Source organism: Suricata suricatta, chromosome 16 (assembly GCF_006229205.1).
Source record: "Suricata suricatta isolate VVHF042 chromosome 16, meerkat_22Aug2017_6uvM2_HiC, whole genome shotgun sequence".
Taxonomy (NCBI): domain Eukaryota; kingdom Metazoa; phylum Chordata; class Mammalia; order Carnivora; family Herpestidae; genus Suricata; species Suricata suricatta.
Window position 1 is genome coordinate 35,362,225 of NC_043715.1, and position 26,970 is coordinate 35,389,194.

Genomic DNA, 26,970 nt, shown 5'->3' on the forward strand with positions numbered 1-26,970 from the left:
ATGGCTGACGGGTTGCTGGGGGCTGGCGGGCTGGGGTCGCAGGCAATGGTTCCGCAGCCGGAGCGCACGGGCTGGGCAGTCGAGGAGGAGACACAGCCTCTGGAGAAAGGTGAGCACCCATTACGCCGCTAGGAGCCGCCTCCTAGCGGCGGACCATTTCCTCGGGGTCCTGGAGCGTCGGGACCCTCCAAGGCGCCTGGATCTTATTTGGGCTCCCGACCCCGCTGGCGAGGGTGGCAGTGGTGACAGTGCGAGGCTCCAGCCGCCTCTCAGGACGCCAAAGTCGGGAGGTACTCTGGGCATCTCCCCTTCTCCCCGCCCCATCTGGCTTCATCTTCTGCGAGATTGGAGGGAGTTGAGCCAGGCCAAGATTTTCCAACCTGGAGGTCTGGGTGGGCTTCCGGGTTCACCTGTGGAGAGACGTCTCCTGTTTTTCTTCTCCATCTCAAGGTGGATCATGGACCACTCTCCCCTTAACTGAAGGAGGAGAAACTTGAATCCTTGGCCTAGGTAGCCCTGCGCACTGAGAGTAGGTGACATGTCCGAAGTCAGGAGAGCCAATATAGGACAGTCTAAAAATAGAACCGAAGTGTAATTCTCAGTCCTGTCTACCTCTTGAGGGAGATTTCCATTATTATTGTTTGTCCTGATATTTTTAAGCTGTTCGGAATTTTCCTTTAACGTTTTCAGTTGGATTGTATGGTGGAGAGTCTGGCAAATATGTATGACTTAATTCCACTACTAATCCCTCTTGTGACCTGGCAAAAGTGAACTTGACCTCCGTTTTCCTATCTGGAAAACAGAGCCAATGGTCTTACAGAATGTTGAAGATGAAGTGAAATAATGTGTGAAAAGTAATACGTTCAACGTGGCGATAAAGAATTGTGCTGAAGTAAGGTATCCTTTGCTTTTTTATATTATAAAAAACATAAAACAGTTTATTGTCTTAATAATTTTTCGTTGTACTGTGCAGTGGTATTAAATATATTAACACTGTTTTGCAGCCATCACTACCGTCCATTCCCATAACTCTGGCGTCTTGTAAACTGAAACTGTATTCCTACTGTACAATAATTTCCCCTCCTACTCTCCCTCGTCCCGTGGCTATGATCATTGTAGTTTCTGTCTTTATGATTTTGACGAAGTACCTCATTATCAGTGAAATCATACAGCATTTCTCGTCCTGTTACTGACTTATTTCATGTAGTATCACGTCATCCCTGGGGTAGCGGGTGTCAGCATTTCCTTCCTTTTCAAGGCCAGAAAATATTCCATGGTATGTCTCTATGAGACTTTGTGTATCCATTCACCAATCGATGGACACTTGGATTGCTCCCACCTTTTAGCTCTTGTGAATAATGCTGCTGTGAACATAGGTGTACACGTATATTTTGGAGGTCCTGCTTTCGGTTCTTTTGGATATATACCCGGAAGTGGAATTGCTGGGCCATATGGTAATTCTATTTTTAAGTTTTGGGGGGACCACCATACTGTTCTCCATAGTAACTGTACCATTTTACAGGCCTACAACAGTGTACAAGGGTTCCTACTTCTCTACCTCCTCACTAACACTTGTTTCCTGATAGTCTTTCTTATTGTTTTTTGATAATAGCCATCCTGATGGGTGTGAGGCGAAGGTATTATTTCTTTAACATTTATATATACTATTTATTTTTTACTATTGTGATTCACAACTTATTTAATTGCCTTAATTTAATGACATAGGCATGCTATTTTCATCTTTCCTTTATAGAAGAGGAAACTGAGGCACAGAGAGATTGCTTCACAGCTAGTGAGGTATTGATGCCCTTTGACGTTCATGTGCATTGGCATTTGTGAGTGGTAGACCCCTGAGTACACTGTGGGCCATTTGTGAGGTCAGGTAGTTCTGGTGGCCTGCACAGAGGCAAAGAAGTCAAAGGAAGGAGAAAATACACGGAGCAGAGGGGTTGGGGGTGGGAAGACTTCTGTTAACAGTTTCGGATACCCTCCCTGAAACAGCCTGTGGGGGTTATTTTGCCAGCGTAAACGCTACCCTCGGCGTTGCTTATTTAGTAGTCATTTTGTCTATTAAAAACATTGTATTGCACAGAATTAGATGTGCCACTGGCCAAGTCATGCCTTATAAAACATAATTACATACAGCCCAAACCTAATGTGATTAGCATTTTCTAATCTTTTCCTCAGACACAGTCACTGAAATTAGTGAGGAGGAACCTAGTAGCTTTAGTGAAGTAAACCTGATGCATTATTAAGAATCTCTCATCCTTGTTTATTGAGGGGCCATTGGCAGACTGATACTGAAGACAATAAAGAGAGGCTTCAACTCGTTTTGAGAAGGAATATAGGAAACCAGCTCCTCACTTTAATGCAACTTTAGGGGATTATTTTGGGAAAAAAAACACTACAATGGTCAAATATATAGTTGCTAGCTATAGTAAGAATCACAGCTTTATCCTATAAAGGAGATCTTTGGTGACTTCTAGTGAATAAAAAGCAGCCCTTTTCCTCTGCGTCTGTGAAAAACTTCACAGAGCAACAAAGACCTAACCTATGAAAGATCTTAAGTTCTTACTGTATCAAAGTAGAACTTGGTTTTTGCAGTATTTTGAAAGTTTGGAAAAGTTTGGAAAACTGGTTTCTTCTGACAGTGATAAAGGTAAATAAAGCATTGCTCCCAAATCCTTGTTTGTATTTTGTTTGGAATTTCTAAGCAAGGGTATGAAATTAGAAGCAGTCTGCAACACTGGAAGTGTTTGGGGTAGTGTAGCCTGATTATTTCGTTCTTCTGTTAGGTCTGTTCCAAGAGGAAGATTCATGCAGTGATTGTAGCAGTCATGATAAGCCAGGTACTAACTTACAAAGTTTTGTGCCTGAAGAGAAGACTCATTTCCCGGAAATATTCCAGACAAGTCAACTTCTGTTCTATGAACGATTCAGAGCTTATCAAGATTACATTTTAGGTAAGTAGAGTTTTTGTTCTTTTTTTACTGCTTTTGTCTTTTCAGTTTACACGTAGATTGTCTGTCTCAGTCCCCCAGACTCCCAGTTCGTTCTGAGAAAGTGGATTTAAGTAGATTTATTAACTTTTCTCTGCTTTATGCAGTCTCAGTTCTTACTGTGTTTAATTTGTTTGCAGCTGACTGCAAGGCCTCTGAAGTAAGAGAATTCACAGCTGAGTTCTTGGAGAAGGTCCTTGAACCATCTGGATGGCGGGCAGTCTGGCGCACTAATGTGTTCAAGGTGCTGGTTGAGGTAAATTTAATTCCGTTGTTAAGACATTTGTCTCTAGCTAAAAGCACTTTCCTTCAGACTGTTACAGCCGAAGTGCTTATTTTTAATTAAAGTTTATGAGCTGATTGAAAATAGCATGTTTTTCACATCTAATTGTCACGATGCATGGAGGGTTCCACAGATTTTAAAGGCAGCCAAGGAGGAGCTACCAGGGGATTGAGGGGGTGTAAGTTTCCGTGTCCTTTGACAAGGGGAAATGGATTATGAATTTAGGACTCGGAGGAGGTATTTGAGACCATTTAAAAAATAAAGAGGCCTCATTATGAAGTCAACGGAGTTCCAATTAATTCTTTACCGTCTTAGTTGTAGCCCATTAAGAAGGTCAAACCCAACAGGCGTTTTATTTTTTTTAATTTTTTTTAATGTTTTATTTATTTTTGATACAGAGAGAGACAGAGCATGAGGAGGGGAGGGTCAGAGAGAGAGGGAGACACAGAACCGGAAGCAGGCTCCAGGCTCTGAGCTAGCTGTCAGCACAGAGCCTGACGCGGGGCTCGAACCCACAAACGTGAGATCTGACCTGAGCCGAAGCCGGCCCCTCAACCGACTGAGCCACCCAGGCGCCCCCCAACAGGCATTTTAAAACTGACCTGACAAATTTATAGATATGTGGTTAATCTCTTGATAATGTGTCCCATTGTCAAAAGTAAAAACAATCTTATTTTTCAACTGGCTGGGCCTTTTACACTAAATTTGCACTCTAATCACAGCTGTGAATTTTTCTCAGTGTTTGTTAACTGGACCACAAAAAACCCTGTTAAACTAAAATGTTAAACCAGGGAGTGAAAATACAAGTTGTTGCTGCAGCTCCTTCAGAAAATGACATGATCACTTTCTGCAGAGATTATGTACGAGGCAGTGGGCTGCAGCTGTTCCTGGACTTTTGAGTTTTGGATTAAGCTAATATCTTTAGTTGCAAGAAAGGTCTGTTAATTTGATTATGATAGTGTCGTCACCATCCATGTCTTCTGTCCGTGTTCAATCTCCTATCTCCACCTTGATTCACTCTCTAAAAGTTGTCAACGTCATTGTTTTAAAAGAGAAATGTGCCATTCCTCTGCTTAAAACCTCTAATTTGCCACATTTACCACAGCCTTGGTGTTGGCTTTGTGGCTTCTCATTGTCTAGAGAACACAAAATCCAAGTCCTTCCAATGCCCCTTCCATCCTGATCTCCTTGCCCCTCTCTCTCACTTCCCCTCCTGCTGCCCCCACTCTCCCGTGCCCATTTCTTCCCTTGGGTTCCAGCAAGAAGCACTGCCTCTCTGCTTCCAGCAGCCAAGCTGGTCTCTGCCACTGGGCCTTTTCACCTCCCTGATCTTCAGATGGCTGCTTCCCTTTCATCCTGAACATCACAGCTAGGAAGTGACTTCTCCCCACAGTCCCAGCGACACCAGACCATCAGCCCTGCAGTGTTGCTTTGCCACATCCTCATCATTGTCTTGTTTGTGTGTCTTCCCAATTCTCCATCACAGCGCCAGCTCCCTGTGGGTAAGAACCAGGCCCTTCTTGTGTATTTTTTATATTATGGACGAAGGCTCCCGGTTCTCCTTCCATGCTTTAAAAAAGCCAGGCTGTAAGTCGTGTTTTATATTTGTCTTAATTTTGACACCCGTGTAAGGAATGGTTTGAATCTCAGGTCACCGACGTGGACTTTGCAGCCTTGAAGGCAGCAGTGAGGCTTGCCGAGCCGTACCTCTGCGAGTCTCAAGTGAGCGCTTTTACCTTGGGGTGCATGCATGAGCTCCTCGAGCTGAAGGAGCACCGGCTGCCGCTGCAGGAGCTCTGGGTGGTGAACGATGACTCTGGAGAACTTGGCCAGACCGCTCTTGCCGTCGAACATGTCAGGTAGGAAGAGAGTTCCCATGAAATGTAGTAGTTCCGGTCCGCGGGATACACCTACATTTAAAACTCAAACTGTGAAGTGGGTCACTGCAATATTTTAAAATGTTCAAAGATAGGGAAATCTTTTTTAAGTTAAAAAGATTTAAAAAGCATCTAAACTTTTTATTTTGAGATAATTTCAGACTTACAGAGAAATTGAAAAATATACAAAGAATTCCTGTCTGGCCTTCATTTAGTGTTCTCCAATGTTAACAAAAGATAAGGGGTTCTTCATTTGGTTTGTCTATGTTTAGAAACTCTTAAAAGTTCTGGAGACTAAGGCTTACGATTAAAGTACCTGAATATTAGGAAACGAAAGAAAGCAAAGGTGGTACACCATGTCTTGTGCACACTTTTTTTTTTCAAGAATGTGTCTGGCCAAAGATGTTTTCTCCGGCCACTTCCAGGATACTTAGGGGATGTGTTCATGCCTTTCAACCTTTTTTTGGCATACCTGATTTCCACCTGAACATATGCACTCCTTGTCCCTTAAGTGAGGAGGAAAGTCCCCAACTGGATTAATTGGTATGCTTTAAAAAAAATTAATTACAGTATAGTTAACGTACAGTGTTATGTTAGTTTCATTGTACATTATAGTGATTCACCAATTCCATATATCACCCAGTGCCCATCACAAGTGCTCTCCTTGAAACTTTAAGAGAAGACCATGGGGGAAGGGAAGTGGAAAAAAAATAGTTACGAACAGAAAGGGAGGGAAACAAACCATAAGAGACTCTTAAATACAGAGAACACACAGGGTCGATGGGGGTGGGGCAGAGGGAAAGTGGGTGATGGGCATGGGGAGGGCACTTGTGGGGATGAGCACTGGGCCAGTTCGACAATAAATTATATTTTTAAAACGGTGCTCTCCTCAGTCTCCATCACCTATTTTACCCATTCCCTCCCTCACCTCCCCTCTGATAACCACCATCAGAGAAATCTTTTGTCAGATAGTTCCTGACACAGATAGTTCTTTTGGACCTTCCGGTTATAAGTATATTCACTAAAGAAGGCTGACTTTTGGCTATTTAGAAATGGACTTCTGTTCCTCTAGGACCTGGGAAACTGGATAATATAATGATCATGTTAATGGTGTGGCACAGTGTCTTGTAGTTTTCCCTTTTTATACCATTAGTGAGTGCACCTGGTTTTGCTGAGCTTAATTTCAGTGTTCCACAAAGAGGCAGAGTGTTTGGGGCCCTGCTTCCAAGATCTTATGGAAATTTTCCAATTGTACATAAGAACGTTTAACCCTAGATATTCAGTGTTTGCCCAAGCAATATAAATCTAATGACCTGGCTTCTGTTCAGAACCAGAATAATTCTCTAATATTTCTCTCACTAGAAAAAAAAAATCTGTCAACTGAAGCCTTTGAAGGTAAAGGAATAATTGATGAGTTTAGGAAATTAGGAATCAGGGAATGAATCTTTATGAGTATTGAAGTTGGTAGAAAGGTAAGTATCTAGAATTGGTAATGGTATTATTTGAAGGTGAGCCTGGCAAAATTTATTCTTTATTTTGAGGACTCACATCCTGATCAATGCCCAGGAAAGTTCAAATTATGAGGGTTCTCATTTGTTTTTTATTCAATTAATATTCAAGTGCAGGGTCCTGAGTTGAAGGTAAGAATTGACTGGCGCCTGAAACAGGGGACTTCATTCTAAAGGTGGGAGATGAATCTTAATCACATGAAGGTGTAAATGTGATTGGAAACTGCAGTGAGTGCAATGAAGAATTAGAGTGTTCCAAGACTGGGTCAGGTGGCTGTTACATGGTTGTCTCCTGAGGAAATGACATTTGAACTTGGGTCTGAAGGGTTGGCTAGGGGAAAGAGGTTGTGGCAGGGGTGGGGAGGCAACAGGTTCGGGAGCCTTGTGAATTTAAGGCAGTGAAAGGCCAGTGTAGCTGGAACACAGACAGTAATGGGGTAGACTTGGGAGACTGGCTTAGAGGTTGTCCGGAGTCAGAAGATGCAGGCTTCATCAGCCAATCCGTTATTTTTGTCTGTAAGAGCATCGAGGAAGCACCAAAGGGTTTTTATTCAAGGGTGAAGAGGATCAGCTTTGTGTTTTAAAAGATTTGTTCTGGCTGCTGTGTGGAAGACAAATGGAGGGAGATGGAATAGGAAGCCCAGGCAAGAGAGTGGACTAGAGTGGGGTGTGGAGAGGACACACGGAGGCTTACTGCGAAGGTAGGATGGCTGGGACTTGGCTGAGTGGGTGTGGGGGATGAGGAGATGTGAGTGGGTAAGCCAGAAGTCAAGGTTTTGGTCTTGAGAGAATAAACAGTGGAAGGGGTGCAGATGTGAGTCGTGTGTGAACGCCCAGTATGGTACCTGTGAGGATCGTACCTGAGCTGGGTCTTGGAATGTTAATACAGGCTCACCAGGGGGGAAGGTGGGCAGCCTGAGCAGCTTGTCACATGCAGGTTTGAAAGAGCTTGTGAAATGGGAGTTTGTAAGCAGGAGGTCTGAAAAGAGAGGTGCTCTGGAGCCAGGCGGTGAATCCATGTAATACGGCCAAGCTCAGGGGTTTGAACTGTGAGGGCGGCCGTGGAGCAGTTCTTTTTTTTTTTTTTTTAATTGAATAAATGAGTGCTCAGGTTTTTGTTTTGTTTTGTTTTGAGATGACTAGAGGGTGAAGAGACCGGCGGTCCAATATACAAGAATTAAGAGATGGCTTTATTTTCACTGCTCCTCTCTTTTCACTGCAGAACTTCTTGACAGAGTTCTGTGTAGTCGCAGTCTGCACCTCCTGGCATTCCAGTAATGATCATGACCTGAGCCAAAGTCGGGCGCGCAACCAAATGAGCCTCCAGGTGCCCCTGGGGATTGTGTTTTATAGGAATAGTCCAACTAATACATGAAAAAAGAATGATAGGATCAGAATATCACTATTTTGCAATTTGCAATAAAATAAAGGTTCTAGGCAATAATCATGATTGGCTGCTACAACCATTGGTGAAAAACCGATGGGGAACTCCGTAGACAGATCATGCTACCAACACCCGAATCCACCGGTCATTCTTAACCTCATCATCAGAATAGCCGACCAGGTATCACATGCTTCCTGATGGAAGTACCTTGTGTCTCCCTTTAAGTATCCTTTCCAAAACATGTTTCTTAAAGCTGATCAAGTCTTTAGAGCTTACTTTCTGTTTACCAGAAGTAAAAGAAACAGAAGAACATGTTAAATGACCCCATGGGGATGCAATCAATAAAATTCAGAGTGTGGGAAACTGCTAAATAAATTGCAAAGAGAAAAGGAAGGAGGGATAATCTATAGAATACATGTGATTTAATTAAATGCAACAGCTGAGCCTTGTTTGTATCCTGATTTGAACAAGCCAATGATAAAACAACAACAGCAACAATAGCAGAAGAGACAAATAGGAAAAATTCAATACTGACTGGATATTTGGATGTTAAGACATTATAACACTTTTTTGGTATAAAGATTTATTTTACAGCTACATACTAAAATTTGTGAATGTTGTATGTTTGACGTTTTCTTTAAAGTAAATCCAGTATTGGGATGGTGGGGGTGGGGAGCAGAGAAGTAAGTGGGTAGGGTAGAGATGAAATAAAATAGTTGTTGAAGCTGGGTAATGCATACATGGTATTCACAATACTGTTTGTTCTTGTTGAGGTTTGAAATTTTCCATAATAAGAATTTGTTCAATTACTTGGGGGCGGGCGGGGGTTAAAAAAATATGGATCCTACACCCAACCCCTGCTCTCCTCCTGCCCTTTGCAAAGGTTCTGGCTTATTGGTCTGGGGTAGGTTTGGGAATCGATTTTTAAAAGCTTCCCAGGGGATTCTCACATGCAGAGCCAGGTTTGAACTGCTGTTTTATATCAGGTCCCTAGATGATCTCATCTGTTGCTTTAATGCCATCAGTATGCCACAGCTCCCAGATTAATGTCTGTAGCCCTGATCTTTCCCTTGAGCTTTGGGCTTATACATTCATGTTTACTCTTGACATCATCCACTCGGACGTCAGATGGGTATCTCAGTTCAGACATGGAGAAAGCAACTGATTTCAACCCCAAACCTTTTTCTCTCCCAGTCTTTCCTATCTTAATAAATGACACTACCATCTATCCAATTATAGATGGTCAATAAGCAGTTCTTCTGATTTAAAAAAGGTGGTAATGGAAACAGTGTTATAGAAAAACTTCTTTAGGCCAATTCAAAAAAGTTCTTACATGCCTCACAGCTATCAAGTCTAGCATTTATGCCGCATTCTCTGTTGTTGGTAATACAGTTGTTGTGATTTACTCCTTAACTTGCACCCCTCCGGAACCCGAACACTGAGCCAGTGATTGACTTTGAATGATATGAATTTCCTTTTCAGGTTTTTCTATCAAAACATTTGGAGGAGCTGGGATGAAGAAGAAGAGGATGAGTATGATTATTTTGTCAGATGTGTTGAACCTCGATTGAGGTTGTAAGTATTTATTAGTGACCTTGTCCATGTTGGAAAAAGGGCTGTCCGTGGTTCATTTTGCCTGTCCGGAGTATACATACTCTAAGGGCCACATGCAGAAGCAGGCCGCTATACAAATAGGATAACCCATGGATGAGTTATTAAATGAAACTTGTACAAGCGCGATGAACCCACCGTTAGTGTTTGTACACTGAGTCTAAAAGCGGAGTCCAAGGACACTGAAATTAAACAACTCACTGTTTTGTAAGTCTGAATAAAACTCAGTTGAGCTAATGTGTTTGAAAGAAACCCTGTGTTAAATTCAAAGACGGTTGTATGAAAAATAATGAAGTTAGTTGAATTATAGAAGATTTCTTTTGCTTTCATTTTTTTAAAGGAGTACTTTTAAAAATATTTGGCATTTTTCTGAGTTCCTACAGTAAAGCACACTAGGCTAAACTAACAGAATTATCTCAGGATGAAAACAAGATCAACTTCTTGTCCTTAAATCTTGTGGGACAAATGGATAAAAATACTAAACAGTTAATATTGGTGGTGCATAAAAATTTCCCAATTACTGAAACACATTCTTCTTCTAATTTGTTGTATTTTTATAGGGAAAAAACACATTACAAAAAAATCTAACTTAACTATGCTACCTACATAGCATTCAGATTTCCACTAGATGGTACTCTAAGACCAGGTAATTTTCTGTATTCCTAAGTGGTAATTTAGTAGGCAGTGCTGCAATAAGAATAAAATTAGAATTTTCACTCAAAAAAAATTGTAGAAGGTGATTTTTTCCCTATATGAAAGATGATTTTATTACTTAAGGTAAGGCAGTAACCCTTTACATTTTTGTGGAACCCAGTTAGATTTAGTAAGTTTCTCTTGATTTACATAGTAAATAATAAGTAAAAAATATGTGAAAAGTATGGTTAATGGTTCTTTCTGGTTTAGAATTATGTGTGATTTCTACTTAGCCTTTCTAGTTTTTCCATCATGCATTTCTTATTTTCCCATAATGTATTCAATAAAATGCCAGAATCTCAACATACTTGCGTATTTTCTAGTTTTGTTATGCTTGTTGTTAGAGAACAATGATTGGTTTTGATTGAAGTGAAATGTAATGGTAGATGAATAATGTGTATCTAGCAAATTTGATCTTTACTTGGAAAAGACTGTATTCTGACTTGACAGCTTTATATGTTCAGACCAGAAATGAGTTACACGATACCTTTTACATCCCTGGCAGATGGGAAAGCATAAGGGAGGAATTTTGTTTTCAGTTATGGAGAAAAAACTATGGTACTTGATGGGGAAACTGGAATGTTATCAAATGTAGGCAGACTCTTAAGAAGGTCCCTGGGCAAAGAGAGGAGTAGCATTATCAACATGCAAGATTTAAAGGGAACCAAACCATACTGTCTTGATTTTGCACTGTGAGGTAAATATTTTTCCTTTTTAATTCAAAACACTGTACTTCAAAGCTTATGGGTCTGAGACACAGATGTTGGTTCATTGCTTCCAGATCACAAAGTATCACTCTAATGAGAAGAAATAAGCTGATTGGCATGGATATTGGAAATGTTAGGAAACTTATTTTAAAATTTGAGTCTTAATCTTTATCACTTAATAGACCTGATCAAGCAGTCCGTGGTTTAGTTCCCAAATTTTTGTTTGGAAAGTGGATTTCTAGAATATCTTTAAATGAGTATGGATTAACCAAAGCAGACAAAATCCTTGCTTTTCAAGCTTCACCTAATTCATTTATTTGAAAAGTAGAAAAAAATTATTTTTTATTCATTTTAAGTACTGTTTGAATGTTAACTGTAATTTCATGTAAATTTGTTTAGGATGTGGTTCCGTTTTTCCTCCTATGTTATTTAGAGCATGACTAAGTTAAAAAACATCATCTAAGGCAATAGTTTTCAACCTTGACTGCACATTAGAATCCCCAAGGAACATGAAAAAAAACCCTCTCTACTTCTAGAGACCAATTTAAGGTTGAAAAACTCTAGGCTCAGGCATAGCCAGTCAATATGCTTTTAACTGAGAAATAAAGCAATTATTTTAAAACATGAGATAATGACAGTAATATTGCAGTTTATTTTCAAATCCATTAATTTCATGTCCATTAACTTGATTGTACGTTCATTGATTATTTTATTGCATCTAGAAATACTTTTTGTTCTGTCTATATATTTGAGAAGGCATACAAACTAATAATAAATTTTAAGTGTCAGTAAGGTTATCCAGTACAATGTTATTTTGTTTTAATCACTTTCTGTTTAGTAATGGCAGCTTTATGTTTTTTCTGAGAATCTCAAAGGCTTATGTTTTTGAAATATTGTTATAATCTTCCTAAGGGAATATTCAGCATAATTTTGTACTGTAGTGCTTTAAATGTGAGGAAAGACTATATGACTTCAGTCATTTTTATTTTTCGATCTTATAAATATGGTAATCTTCAACATTGTTATGACACTACTAGAGATATTTCCCTTCCCACCCACTCTCCCAGATTGCCCTCTGACATTCACTTATTAAGATTTTGAATCTAATATATGAGAAAATAATTTTTTATTAAATAATGATTACAAATTGTGAAACATGAACTTTCAGTGTTTGTAAATCACAAATGCTTGGATCTTAGGACAAAACCAGCAACTCCCCAAAGCAAGAAAAGCTAGTGACTTTAATAAAGTGGTCCTTAAAACTTTCAATAGCTTCTACTTATAATAGAGTGCTTTTCAGAAAGACTTAACATGTTATGTATTATAAAATGCTTTTCTTCCTGGACTTTGAGGACTAAATGGCCTGTTTTAATGATAGGAAAATGTGTCAGAAAGGCAATATATTTCAATTTGCTTTTAAACTTTCAGGCATTATGACATCCTTGAAGATCGAGTTCCTTCAGGACTTATTGTTGATTACCGCAATCTGTTGTCCCAATGTGAGGAGAGTTACAGGAAATTTTTAAATCTGAGAAGCAGTTTGTCAAATTGTAACTCTGATTCCGAGCAGGAAAACATCTCCATGGTTGAAGGGTTAAAACTGTATTCTGAGATTGAACAGTTAAAACAAAAGCTAAAACTCATTGAGAATCCTTTGTTGAGGTATGTGTGTCTTTGTTATTCTTAGTTAGTTGGCATTGTTTCTAACAAGCTATCTTACTGTCTTACTGAGAACTGATAGGTATGTTGGTTTCTCTAAGATACGTGTTTGGTTATCAGAAGAATTCAAATATCCAAGCAAAGGGCGTTCGTCCTAATGGTCAGAAGGTCACGCATGTGGTCTCCTCCACAATGACGACTGGTCTGCTGCGGTCTCTGCTCAGGGACCGGCTTTGTCAGGAGCCTTGTAAGGAAGAAACAGAAATTCAGGTAAAAGGAATTTTTTTGCCCCAGGTGGCTTTTTCTCTTCTAATTCATGCCAGGTTTTCCTGAATTCTACAAAGCGTTTATAGGAGCTTCCCAGAGTTGATTTATTGTGAAATGGGTAGTAGTGAGAGCCCTGCCTTTCATCAGCATTAGTCACTTACTGAGCATGTGTTGGAATCAGTGTAGTAGCCGAGGAGATAATTTTGAATTGTGTGGTTTTGGCACTTTGAAAGTGAAGCCTGAGGGTACCTGGAGTGATATGTATGTTGCTCTTGGGGGTGTATATTTGCAATATGTTGTTGTTTTCTAGTTCCATAGTGACCCGTTGTCTGCTATAAATGCCTGCTATGAAGGTGACACTGTGATCGTGTGTCCTGGCCATTACATGGTACATGGCACATTCGCCATTGCTGACTCCATTGAGTTGGAAGGTGAGTTTGGAATATCATGCAACCAAACTGTCCTGCATGGTGCGCTCAAGAAAACGGTAAATCACTGATCTTGTTGAAGCTCCAAGAATATAATTAATTCCATTTGATTTCAGATGAATTGCCTTAAAATATTTTGAGTATTTAGGGGCACCTGGATGGCTCAGTCAGTTAAACTACTGACTCCTGATTTTGGCTCAAGTCATGATTTCACAGTTGTGAGATCCAGCCCTGCCTTGGCTCTGTGCTGGGCGTGACGGCCGCCTAGGACCCTCCTCTTCCTCTGCCCTTTGCCCTCGTGTACCGTCCACACCTGGGTTCTGTCTCTCAAAAAAAAAAAAAAAAGAGTATTTAAATTGTATGGGGCATTGACTCAGGGTTTGAGGAACTTGAGGTATGATTTTTTGTGGCGTTATATGTGTTGGGAAAACAAGCATGTAGAGGAAAAAAAGACCACTAGGAAGAAGCATATTTTTCAGATTGTAGGTGTTTATGGAAAGGAAATTTCATTTCTAGAATAAAAATTTTCCCTAGGAATATTTAGTATTTTTTATTTCCTGCCTACTCTTATTTCTTATATGTTATGGATATGTTGATGCGTGGTTTTGTTTTAAATTTCACATATTTTTGAATAGGTGTAGGTACTAACTTGAAAATGGACCAAAAAGCTCTATCTTATTCATTCTTTAAAAGCTTGCTGAATGTCAGTTCCTACTTTGTATCTTGACCAATGTATACTTTTCAGAACATTAGTATTGAAAGATTCTATTAAAAATAACTTTTTAGCTGTCATAATCTTACTGTACATTTAGAGTGATTCCTAAATTTAGGTTACTTTACAATTGTTCTGCTTGGTCCTGTGTATTTTCATAACATGTCAAATTTAGATGCACCTGTTCAACTATTTACCAAAGAGCTTAAAGTTAGCAATAAAGCTTGTAATACAAAAGATCATATATCATTTTGGGACTTGTGCATCTGTTCACAGACTGCTTAAGCTATGTTCTTTATCTTGTCAAAACTTCTTAATGGAAGCAAGGCCGGGACTTTAATTTCCTGCTGTTCACTAGTACATCACTTCACCCCCTTTTTTGTTTTATGTATGTAATTTTTGTTCTTTCTCCTCTCCAACATTTGATATATAATAGATGTGTGTATAAATAACACATCTGCAGGATAAATCATTGCAGTAAAAATACTTTATTTTTTGGCATAGTGAAATTTAGATTGTATGGTGGATAACAGTTCTTCCTAGATTGGTGAGGAAATTAATAAGGAAATTGCTGAAGTGTCATAAATAACCATATAGAATTCTGAGAATTAAGGGTAAAAATGACTACAGATTTGCTAACAGGGAGCATTTCTGAGAATTTGGGGAATCAGGTTCATGAGTAAGAGTAAAGCTTATCTGACTGATCTATAGCTATCACTTATCACAAGAGGTATGAGTATGAGTACCTACTATGTGCAGGGTGTTAACAGCCCCTGTAGTAGGGTTTTTCTTTCTTGTTTAGTACATTTGCTTAAGTGATGGTTTTATGTTTTAAACTGCTATGAATATGTAGCTTGTTAATGTAATCTTAATTTTTTTTCTCAATATGGCAATTCTTTTTAGTTTTTAAATATTTATTTTTGATGGTAAACATAATGGTTATTGTAGAAAATGTTCTAACTACAGGGAGACACAAAAGGAATCAGAAAAAAATTACTTACAATCTAGTAATCCATAGGTCACCACGGTCATCATTCCCAAGTATGGAGTCCCCTTGCATTCTTCTGCAGTGCCCCTGAAGGCTTGTCTGTGTCCTTTGAGTACAGAAAACTTTATTGGTTTTCCTGTTTATTTTCTTTTAATTTTTTTTAATATTCATTTATTTTTGAGAGATAGAGACAGATCATGAGTAGGGGGAGGGGCAGAGAGAGAGGGACACACAGAATCCGAAGCATGCTCCATGCTCTGAGCTGTCAGCATAGAGCCCCATGCGGGGCTCAAACCCACGAACTGTGAGATTATGACCTGAGCCGAAGCCGGACGCTTAACTGACTGAGCCACCCAGGCGCCCCAGTTTTGCCTGTTTAATGTAGTAACTGCTTTCATCTACTCAAGCAAAGGCTCATCTTAGACATTGAGAGTTAATTTTTACAGCTTTTTCTATGTGGTTCTGTTTTATGATGAAAGTCAGGCAACTTCTCTAGTTTTCTGATACTCCTGTTTTTTGTAACCCAGAGATCTGGCCTGCATTATTAGTTTGGAATTTGTAGAGCTCCATTGTTTTTTATTGGTTCACAAGGTAGACCTTTTTTTTCAATAACTGAAATTGTTTTAAGTCCTATTGTCAGGTTCTAAGTCAGTTTAAGAGAATACTAAAATTTAAAATTGAGAAATGCCTGGGATTTTTCAAACCTAATTTGTATTAGAATGATAGGATTTTAGAATTGGGGAAAAAACTTATAAGGGTTAAATGCATTTTTTTTCCATAATATTTTATTGTCAAATTGTTTTCCATACAACACCCAGTGCTCTTCCCCTCAAGTGCCCTCCTCCATCACCACCACCTGTCTTCCCCCCTCCCCCCTCCCCCCCAATGGTTAAATGCATTTTAAAAACTTTTTGAACCAGCTGTGAGTATTTAGGATTATTTATTTTTACACTGCAGTTTTGTAAGCAAATTTAGTAATGAGATGGTTGATAGGGTAGTCTTTCTGATATAGGGGCGAATTAAGGAGTTGTTATTATTAAAAAATGTATACCTGGTTTAAATTAAATAAGATATGTGGGGAGATAATTAGATTTTACTGAAATACAACTTGGTTGACTGGTATCAAACATCATTTGTAGTTATTTGAAATAGAGAAATCTACTGTATCAATTGTATGTTTAGACATTTCCCCTCACCCATCTTAAATGCTCTGCTCTCTTCCTTAGGATATGGTCTGCCAGATGATATTGTGATAGAAAACAGGGGCAAGGGAGATACTTTTGTGGAATGTACAGGTGCAGATATTAAGATCTCAAGCATAAAATTTATTCAGCATGATGCTGTAGAAGGAATCTTGAGTAAGTATCTGAATATTTCATGTATTTTGTTCCCAGCTTTGAAGGTAAACTTTACTTTTCCTGGAAGAGGCAATTTAATAAACTTACTCTTGAGTATATGGAAGGCTGATTATTTATTTATATACATAATATGACTTAGGAACCTTACTCTAAAGTAAAAAATAGTTCAGTCTGTTCTTGAAAATTTGTTAGTTTAATATTGGTTTTTTTTGTGATCATTTTTTTTCTTTTAAACATTCCAATACTGTGTTCTTTGTATTCAGTTTAGCTCTAGACTCTAAGCAGCTGTTTTCACATTGTGCTGGTATTTGTTTCCTCGGATCTGTGTGCCCTTTCTAGAATTGGCTTCCTTTTCTTCTCCCTTCCAGGATATTCTTGAAAGTTACTTTCTGATACTTTTTTTGGTAATGAAAAGTGCTTTTTAACTTGATTTTACACTTCTGAGATCAATTCATTCTTTTTTAAGAATGCTTCTTTAAGATTTTAGTCATTGTTTTGTAAATTATGAATTTGTAATTCTAGTAACAAAGTTTAAATGGAATCTAGAGAAATAGACCACCCAATAAGGTCAGCTCTAGGCCATTTCTAATGTTGGAAAACACACATTACTTCAAGCGTTTGACTGCACGTTTTCATTCTAGTCGTTCACCATGGTAAGACCACGTTGGAAAACTGTGTGCTACAGTGTGAGACTACAGGAGTCACAGTGCGAACATCAGCAGAATTTTTAATGAAGAACTCAGATTTATATGGTGCCAAGGTAGGATGATCTCTTACCTCGTAGGGAAGAAGTTTAGGTTTAAGTTCTAAATAAGTAAAATGTGGGACCAAGATGGAAAGGTGTACACTCCCGTTCTCTTTCCTCAAAGAAGTTCAGACACTTATATGTACTAAGTCAGCCAGATTCAGTTGCATAAGGAAGAAAAATGAGAAATCTCACAGTTTCTCTAGGATAGCTTTGAGATTTAGACCCTTCACATTTGTTATTTTATTTTATTTTATTTTTTGCCCCTCGGTGTGGGTGGGCCGCGGCTCCTCGCAGCGCCATGCTGGCAGGTGCCCGTCCCCCTCCGCCGCGTAAGCTGGCATGTGGGATCGGGCCGCCGCCCCGGGTCCCAGACCGTGGCTTGCCTGGCGCCTGCCTGGCCGGGTTCGGCTCGCACTGGAGCAGCGCGCCCACTCCTCCGGCTCGACTCCTCTCGGGCGCGCTGCCATCCTCCTCCCACATTTGTTACTTTTGTAAACAATTTTGTAGCAATTGAACCTCAGTTGCTTTTTTTAAATTAGACTTTTTATTTTGAGATTATTGCTGACTAATGTGGTGTAGCAAATTACACAGATCCGTCCTGTATGTATACTCTGTACTAGTTTTCCCCCTAAGTGTAACATCTTAGAAAACTGTAATACAATAGCACAACCGGATAACGTGATTCTGTAGAGCGTTTCCACCACTCCAAGGATCCTGCATGTTGCCTTTTATTTATTTATTAAAATTTTTTTTAATGTTTATTTATTTTTGAGAGAGACTGTGTGAGTAGGGGTGGGGGGTGGGGCAGAGAGAGATGGAGACACAGAATCCAAAGCAGGCAGCACAGAGCCCGATGCGGGGCTTGAACCCACGGGCTGTGAGATCATGCCCTGAGCTGAAGTCAGACGCTCAACCACCTGAGCCGCCCAGGTGCCCCTGCATGTTGTCTTTGATACCCACATCTGCTTGCCCCTCCTTCAGACTTCTTCCTGAATCACTGGCAAACTTTAGTTTCTTTTCCATTTCTATTCTTCATTTCAAGAATGTTATGTAAACATGATCATACAGAAGATAACCTTCTGGGATTGGCTTTTTTTTTTTTTGCTTAGCACAGTTCTCTGGCACTTCATCCAAGTTGTTGCAGGTACAAAGTGGTTGTCCTTTTTTTGTTGCCGATTGGTATTCCAGCATGTTCCAGTTTAACTATTCACCTGTTGAAGGATATCTCGGTTTTTCCAGGTTTGGACTATTGTAAATAAAGCTGCTACAAACATTTATGTACAGGTTACTGTGTGAGCACTTTTCGTTTCTCTGGAGTAAATGCCCAGGAGTGCACATGGGAGCTACATGTTTACTTTTTTTTTTTTTTTAAAGACATGGCTAAACTGTTTTCCAGAGTAATTACACCATCTTACATTCCTATAAGCAGTGATAGGGTGATAGAGTTTCTCCACATCCTCAACAGCATTTGTTGTTGTTGTTGTTGTTGTTTTACTACTTTTAATTTTAGCCATTCTGGATAGATATGTGGTTTTACATTTCATTTACCTAGTGGTTAATGATGTTGAACATTTTTTCATATTCTTACGTGCCATCCTTATCTTCAGTGAAATGTCTATGACTTCTGCCCATTTTCCAATTGGATTATTCTTTTTTACTGTAGATTTTGGAGAGTTCTTTTTACACTCTAGATACTAGTCCTCAGGTGGACTTCTACAAAGAAAAGCTTTAAATGTCAGGAAAGTCCAATTTATTGATTTTCCCTTTTATGGGATAGTGCTTTTGCTGTAAGTATAAGAGCTCTTTGCCCAGCCTTAGGTATCAGAGATTTTTCTCTTTTTTTTTCCTAAAAACTTTATAGTTTACATTTTACATTTAAGGTCATGATCCATTTTTGAGTAAATTTTGCTATAAATATGAGTTTTAGATGTCTTGTTTATTTTTTAACCCATAAATGTCCACAACATTTCTTGAAAAGGTGGCTCTTCTTCTAATAACTTGGTTTGTCAAAAATCTTCTGGGAAATTCGTGTAGGCCCATTTCTGGGCTCTCCATTCCACTGGTCTGTCTACCTTTCCCTCCACCAACATCTGCTACTTTATGTTAAGTCTTGAAACTGACACAGTGATTCCTCCACTTTGTGTTTTCCAACATGGTTTCAACTATTCTCGTTCTTTTGCCTTTCAATATCAGTTTTAGAAAAATATTGTCTCTGTCTACCAAAAATCTTGCTGAGATTTTGATAGGATTCCCAGTAAAACTGTAAATCAGTTAAGGGAGGATGGACATCTTTTTTATGTTGAGTCTTCCAATCTTACGAACAGTCTCTCTCTCTTTCTCATTTATTTTCATCTTTGATTTCTTTCATCAGCATTCCATAATTTTTCAGTATACAAGTCTTATATGTGTTTTCTTAAATTTGTATGTAAATATTTCATTTTTAAGTGATTATAAGTCATCTCATATTTTTAATTTCAATGTGTTGATTGCTAGTATACAGTTGACTTTTGTTTGTTTATCATATATCCTGTGACCTTGCTGACTTTTCTTATTAGTTCTAGGAATGTATTGTAGATTTCTTGGGATTTTCTACATGGACAATCATATCATTTGCAAATAGGGACAGTTTTATTTCTTCCCTTTTGATCTGTATGGTTTTGTTTCCTTTTTTTGCTTTATGGCACTGACTAGAACTTCCAGCACTATGCTGAATAAGAGTGGTGAGGGTGGACATCCTTATTTGTTCTTGATATTAGGGAGAATATATTCAGTATTATACCATTCAGTATAAGGTTAATTATAGGCTTTTTGTAGATAATCTTTATCAAGTTGAGTAAGTTCTCTATTTCTGTTTTGTGAGAATTTTTGTAATGAATGTGTGTTGATGTTTGTCCGATGTTTTTTCTGCATTTCATATGATTACATGATTTTTCTTTATGGAAGAAAGAAAATGGTGGGTTACATTAATTGATTTTCAAATTTTGAACCAGTTTTACATCCCTGGAATAAACACAACTTAATCATATCCTATATTTTTTAATATATTGCTGTGTTATATTTGCCAATATTTTGTGAGGAGTTTTTACATCTGTATTCATGAGGCATATTGGTCTGAAGTTTTCTTTATTTGCACTATCTTTGTCAAGTTTTGCTATCAGAATAATACCAGCCTCATAAAATGAATTTGGGAGTATTCCCTTCCCTAATTTGTATTAATTCTTTAAATGTTTGGTAGATTTTTCCAGTGAAGCCATCTGGGCTTGGAGATGTTTGAGAGTTTTAAAATTAAGAATTCAACTTCCTTAATAGTTATAGGGATGTTCAAATGACCTATTTCATATTGAGCGAGTTAACAGATATGATCATAGGTTACAGAGTTGCTGTGGATGGGCGCCCGGTCCATGGTGAAGGGCTTTCCTGCATGGTGGCAGTGGTAGCCGTGGCTCCCAGAGCACCAGGTGTTCCATGTACCGCCTCCCACCCGGCCCATTAGGCCTCACACCTGCCTGGGGAGGCAGGTGACCATTTCTTCTGCTAAGTTGTCAAATTTACAGGTAGAGTTATTTGTAGTATTCCCTTAATCTTCAGCCTTTGGACGTCTGCATGGTTGGTGCTGGTATTTCATTTCATTCTTGATATTCCTAGTCTTACCAGTCCCTGAGGCTCTGCTCACTTTTCTTTTTCAGTGTATTTTCTCTGTGTTGCTCAGGTTGCGTAATTTCTACTGTCCTGTCTTCCTAGTTCACTGATTCTTTCCATCTTCTTTTCCTTTCTGCTGTGGAGTCCATCCACAGAGCTTTTTATTTCAGTTATTTTTGAGTTCTGTAATTTCCGTTTGGTCTTTTATATCTTCTGGGTTTTTTGCTGAGACTTTCTATGTGCACCTTTAATTTTTCATTTAACTATGTTCGTAATTGCTTATTAAAGCATTTTTATTGTAGCTGCTTTAAAATCATTGTCATCTAATTGTTATATCTCTGACATCTTGGTTTTGGCATTTGTTGAGCATCTTATTCAGTTTGACATCTTCCTCACTCCTAGTATGACATGATTTTCCATCAAAACCTGGATATCTTGTACTATAATATGAGTCTGGATCTTCTGTTTCAGCTTTAGTGACACCCCTACAGGAGGGGATGGGATAAAGGGTACTGCAGGTGGAGGGAGGTAGGAGTCCAGGTTCCCCATTTTAACCTCCACTGATACCAGTTTGAGTGGGACAGCTCTTTGGTACTGCTGGGAGGGGGTGGAAATTCTGATTTCCCTTATGGTGTCCACTGGCACCGAGACCCGTGGCAGTGGCCTTGTTACCACTGAGCAATGGTGAAAGTCCAGACTTCCTACCAGGCCTGCTCTGATACTGCTCTGGTGGAGAGGAGGGGCAGCATCTTGTTAATGTCGGGTGGGAGTGTGTGGTCTCCAGTGATGCTGCTAGGGCCTTGTTATTGGCCAGTGGGGAATGCAGATCCTGGCTTCCTGCTTGGCTTTCTCTGACACCGCCCCTTTGGGAGAGTTGGGGTTCCTGGTTACAGGCTTGAGAAGCCATTCTGTCCTCTTGGCATTTGCCAGCATGGGGATGGGCCACTGTTATTTGTCTGTAGAGTTTGACTGCTGTACAGACTTCTTTCTAGACTGCCTAGTCGTTTGGTTAGTGAGTTCAGGCTTTTGGGGAGGCTTCTCGGGTCTGTGTCTGGTGTTTATGGATTACCAGATTCTTCAGCTTCAAGTCTGGGGTAGAAAGCCCTATTGGCAGATTTTTTTTTTCTTTTTCTTTTTTTTTTTTAACCTAACAGAGAGTTAGATTAGTGTGTAGTGGGCCATCTAGGCATATATGTTCTTGTATCCCCAAAAGGGGGATTAATAATAAATTTTCTCATGATATACTACTACTCTTACAAAAAAACCCCAACATATAAATGGTTAATAGCAACTCTTCTTCATGTATGATATTGTCTTGTGTACTAAATTATTCTAAAAATGATTTTTTTAACTATAGAGATTTGAGTAAATTATTTTTACTTTCCAAAGTGCTTAGTATAGTTTCAGGAAATAAGTTATTCCTGTTACTGTTACTTAATTGGTACCATGTGGTCCCAAGGGACGGTGTGAAAGAATTGTGCCATGCACGGATTTTTCTGGTTACTTTGTATTACTGAGACACTTGATTTGGTTGCTAATTTTAACATGGGTAACAGTAGAGGCTGTTAATTGTTCAGCTCATAGAAGTGATTTTTAAGTTATGTTGGGATGTTTTTAAACTGGTATGTTTTTAAAAATCCTATCCTTTTTAAAAAAATTTTTAATGTTTTTAACTTATTTTTGAGAAACAGAGAGAGACAGTGTGAGCAGGGGAGGGTCAGAGAGAGAGGGAGACACAGAATCTGAAGCAGGCTCCAGGCTCTGAGCTGTCAGCACAGAGCCTGACGTGTGGCTTGAACCCATGAACCGTGACATCAAGACCTGAGCCAAAGCCGGACTCTTAAGTGACTGAGCCACCCAGGAGCCCCCCAAAAATTCGTTCTATCCTTAAATTGCAATATTTTTCTAGTCTCAAATACCATTCTCCAACTAATTTAGTATCTCAGAGGGGATGTTTATTTTTAATAAGTGTAAAATTGATAAATATTTTGTTTTTTTCCTTTGGCAGAATCAGAAAACTGACTTGTCCCTAATGAAAGGGACTGGAACAATAATCAAGTATTGATAATCTTAGCCAGTGTTCTGTGTGTGTATCTGCGTGGTTTTTGAAAGTGATAAATGATAGACAACTTGCTGGAAATGGAGCAAATGGAAATGTTGATTAGAAATATGTAATAAAACTTCTGTAAAACATTTTTTATTTGCACTATGTTAATGTTTAAGAAATGATTAATAAATCTCCTGCCTTAAAAAACTGATTGTGATACCTTGAAATGTAACCTGTAGGGTGCTGGTATAGAAATATATCCCGGGAGTAAGTGCACCTTGAGTGACAATGGGATCCATCACTGCAAGGAAGGGATACTCATTAAGGTGAGTGCACCTGCTCACACACCTTCTTCCCAAAGGTTAGAATGCTTTCATCTAGGAAATAATTATGTCTTATTGAATTCCCAAGTTGAGTTCTTCTGTTTCTGGGTTTGAAAAGCACAAACAGTGCATACATCTTAATAATCATCTTGATATCAATAGTTGATGGTTGAGGGTCTTTTGTGAGGATACTTTGCAGTCTATAGATCTGCAGGAATGACAGAGGAATGCTGTGTCATTCAGAGCTCAGACTGTGCTACCGCATATTAATGAGCATAGCTTTCTACTTTATTTTTAGAATAGCCTGAAAAAAGTGAGAAGATTTTTAAAGCAGGCAGTGTTGAATGTGACAGTTCCTTAAAACATTTGTTTTCAATGCCATAGGACTTCTTAGATGAGCATTATGACATTCCCAGAATATCCATGGTGAATAATGTCATACATAATAATGAAGGTTATGGTGTTGTCTTGGTGAAACCTACAATCTTCTCTGATCTACAAGAAAATGTCCAAGATGAAACTGAAGGTGTGTTTTATTTAGTGATTTTTATTTATTTATTTATTTATTTATTTTTTAAAATGTTTTATTTATTTTTGATACAGAGAGAGACAGAGCATGAGAGGGGGAGGGGCAGAGAGAGAGGGAGACACAGAACTGGAAACAGGCTCCAGGCTCTCAGCTAGCCGTCAGCACAGAGTCTGATGCGGGGCTCGAACCCACCAGCGTGAGATCATGACCTGAGCTGAAGTTGGAGGCTTAACCGACTGAGCCACCCAGGCGCCCCTATTTAGTGATTTTTAAAAATAAAAATGAGATCCTAGTGTATTTCAGCATTTATCTTTGATTAAGGATCTGAGTCTCCTCTCCTCCTTAACGAGGAAAACCGCCATATGCTTGCACGTGGAGGTGGAGAAGCTCCGCCAGCTGCAACGTTACAGACTCTCAGGGCGGAAGAAACTTTCACTGTCGACTAGCTCACCTGTTCATTCAGAACCCTGGTGTGTGGTTTCTGTGGTCCTGTAGTCCCCTTTTACCAGGCTTGGCTTTCTGTGCCTTTATAGAATAAAACTGGGCGTATGATAGCAATGGTAGCTCCTGCGGGCATTTGTTAAGGATGGAGTCAGAGAAACGCATGTGCGTGCATCTACAGGAGGGGATCGTGGAGTTTGTCTCTATTTTTTATTGGTAGAAGTAAATGCCTTCCTGTCAACTGTCTTTCTTGGCAGCAAAGCTGAGCTTAGTAGGAAATTTGTGGCTTTCAAGCCATGACCCAGATTACTGTGAAGTCTCAGTCAGAAAGGGATCAAGCATTGGCATAGATGAGGAAAGTAGTCTTCATCATCCATCAGGATCCACTCTAGGTATCTATGAGTTCTTTTTCTTCTCACAGTTCTGTAGGTCAGAAGTCCAGGTGGACTTGGTGCTTAGGGTCTCATAAGGGTGAAGTTGAGGGGAGTGGGCCTTGATCTGAGAGCTGGGGGGCGGCGGGGGGAATCTGCTTCTGAGCTCATTCATATTGTTGGCAAAATCCATTTCCTTGAGATTGTAGGACTAAGGTCTCCATTTTTTGCAATTGGCTGAGGATTGCTTCAGCTTGTAGAGGCCACTGTCTAGTCCTTGCTTCATAACCCCCTCTATCTACACAACCTTCCTCAAGAGAACCTTGCTTAAGGCAAATTTTGTTCATGCTTCGAATCTCTCATGTTTTGAATTTCTTCGTACTTTTTTCTTCTTTATCTAGCTAGAAAAACACCCAACTTTAAAGGGCCCATATGATTAGATTAGGGACGCCTGAATTATCTCTTTAAAGTCAGATGCTTAGTAACCTTAATTTTACGTGCAAAATCCTTTTGCCACTTAACAATCCCAAAAGTAACGCCAAGGATGTGGGCGTCATAGGAGCCATGTAGAGTTCTGCCCCTCAGTAAGCACTCCCTTCTAATGCCGGCATTAGCTGCTAGAAGGGAAGTTCCTTTGGGAAGAGTGGCATTCTCACTAATCCTAGTGTCTAGCTCCCAACACCATGCTTACTAGGTAGTCAATGTCCAGGAAAGGTCCGTTGAGTGAATGAGATTCTAGGATAAAAAGAGAAAATAATTCAAAATTGGTCATCCTGTATGAAGGTCAGAAAACCTTGCTACAAAGACAACTGTTCATTGAAATACTTACGGCAAAGAATCCATGGAATCTAGTCAGACTACAGCAGGAATCCTTGGCAGAACAAACTTGAAAGCTCTAATGAGAATATAGAAATATATACATGTTTTGTTGGGTTATTTTGTACACTTTACTGTATTTGTTTGTTTTTCCAGAAAACAGAGCACTTAAAATTCAGACAAGTGAGGAGGCAGATGCAGCAGAAAGGGTGGATCTAGAAGAGCTGATTCAGTGTGCAACTGGCAGAATGGAGCTTTATGCACGATCCAGCCTTTCTGAGCAAGTGGAAGGCAACTGTGAAATTGTAAATGAACTAGTTGCTGCCTCCACTCAGAAGGGCCAGATGAAAAAGAAAAGGTTAAGTGAACTGGGGATCACACAAGCTGGTGACAACTTAATGTCCCAGGAGGTGTTTGTTTCAATTGTGGGGAACCAGTTCAAGTGGAATGGGAAAGGGAGTTTTGGCACGTTTCTTTTCTGACCACCGTGATGTAAATAGATAGCGAAACATTGGATTTTGCACAGGCTGCCCTGAGAATCACTGCTGCTATCATAGTTTGCTTCATGTCTGTATTTTTTTCTGCATATATTTGATTGGGATTGAGTGAAATGTACATCCATTTCTGTCTGCAGGTGTTGCACATGAAACATTCCCTCCTTATAAGGAAGGTTATAAAAACATATAAAATAGAAAATATTTGAAGATTTCTTATCTAGAAAGTCTTGCTTTCTCAAACACATAGTCCTCTCATATTATTAAGCCTATCAGTAACTTTCTAGTCTAAATACGCTTTTAACCTAGCACTTCAAAGGAGAAAAATCAGGGGATGCAAGATGAGTGCACAGAAATGCAGTAGGTGTCAAATGTCAAATGTGCAGTGTTCTTACACTTGTCTCTTTCTTCCAGTTACAGCAAGTCCAAATGCCATGCTATCTTTGCGTAATACTTGTCTTAAAATAATTTTTTATGATTAGGAGGTTATCTGTGTAACCAGACTTACTATTGAGAATTTGAGTGGGATGCATTTTTATGTTGAACTATGTAATCATCAAAATAGTAATAGCATGGCATGTTTGAAACGGATATGAGATGCGTTACTCAGAGCCAATGCATATGTAGAACATTTTCACAGTTGCTGAATATGAATGATTAAAAAGGTGTTTTTCTTTGACCATAACAGTATTCTGATCAGATTTCAAATATCTTACATATAGTGGTTACTGTTACAACTTATGTCAGCTCTGTGTTCTTGAATATCATACTGTAAGACACAGCTTTTAAAGATATATATATTTTTACAAAGTATATGTGACATTAATATGCTTACTGATTAAAATTAAAATGATGAAATAATAAATTGAATCTTGTTCTATTTTTCTAGATGCATTATGGGCCATAATGAGCACACAATATTTTTATATCTTCTTAGTGTTTCAGAAAGAGTATTAAATTTTTCCTTCAGTGTTGTTGTTTCTTAAATTTGACTACATTATTATTTTTTTTCAGATGCGACTAAATGTGGAAGAATTTATGTTGGCTATTTTGTGTGACTATTGAAAGGCATTTTTCTTTTTCTTCTT

At 39.0% G+C, this 26,970-nt stretch overlaps 1 protein-coding gene across 1 annotated transcript; it reads left to right on the plus strand.

Annotated features, from left to right (window-relative positions):
• SHCBP1 (SHC binding and spindle associated 1) lies at positions 1-26,747 on the plus strand. The gene is made up of 13 exons (XM_029925380.1): positions 1-109; positions 2,796-2,963; positions 3,140-3,255; positions 4,933-5,141; positions 9,534-9,626; positions 12,491-12,724; positions 12,823-12,991; positions 13,299-13,419; positions 16,343-16,474; positions 17,116-17,234; positions 23,148-23,234; positions 23,616-23,757; positions 25,545-26,747. The coding sequence occupies exons 1-13, from the start codon at positions 1-3 to the stop codon at positions 25,868-25,870; spliced, it is 2,025 nt and encodes a 674-aa protein (XP_029781240.1). The 3' UTR covers positions 25,871-26,747.
• The last annotated feature ends 223 nt before the right edge of the window (positions 26,748-26,970 follow it).

What these genes read in the sequence shown, in the direction of transcription:
- SHCBP1 (XM_029925380.1), top strand. Translation starts at nt 1, where the DNA reads ATGGCTGACGGGTTGCTGGGGGCTGGCGGGCTGGGGTCGCAGGCAATG. An exon ending in TTATCAAGATTACATTTTAG is followed by an intron (nt 2,964 to 3,139) that starts GTAAGTAGAGTT and finishes ATTTGTTTGCAG; the next exon opens with CTGACTGCAAGGCCTCTGAA. An exon ending in TGTTCAAGGTGCTGGTTGAG is followed by an intron (nt 3,256 to 4,932) that starts GTAAATTTAATT and finishes TTTGAATCTCAG; the next exon opens with GTCACCGACGTGGACTTTGC.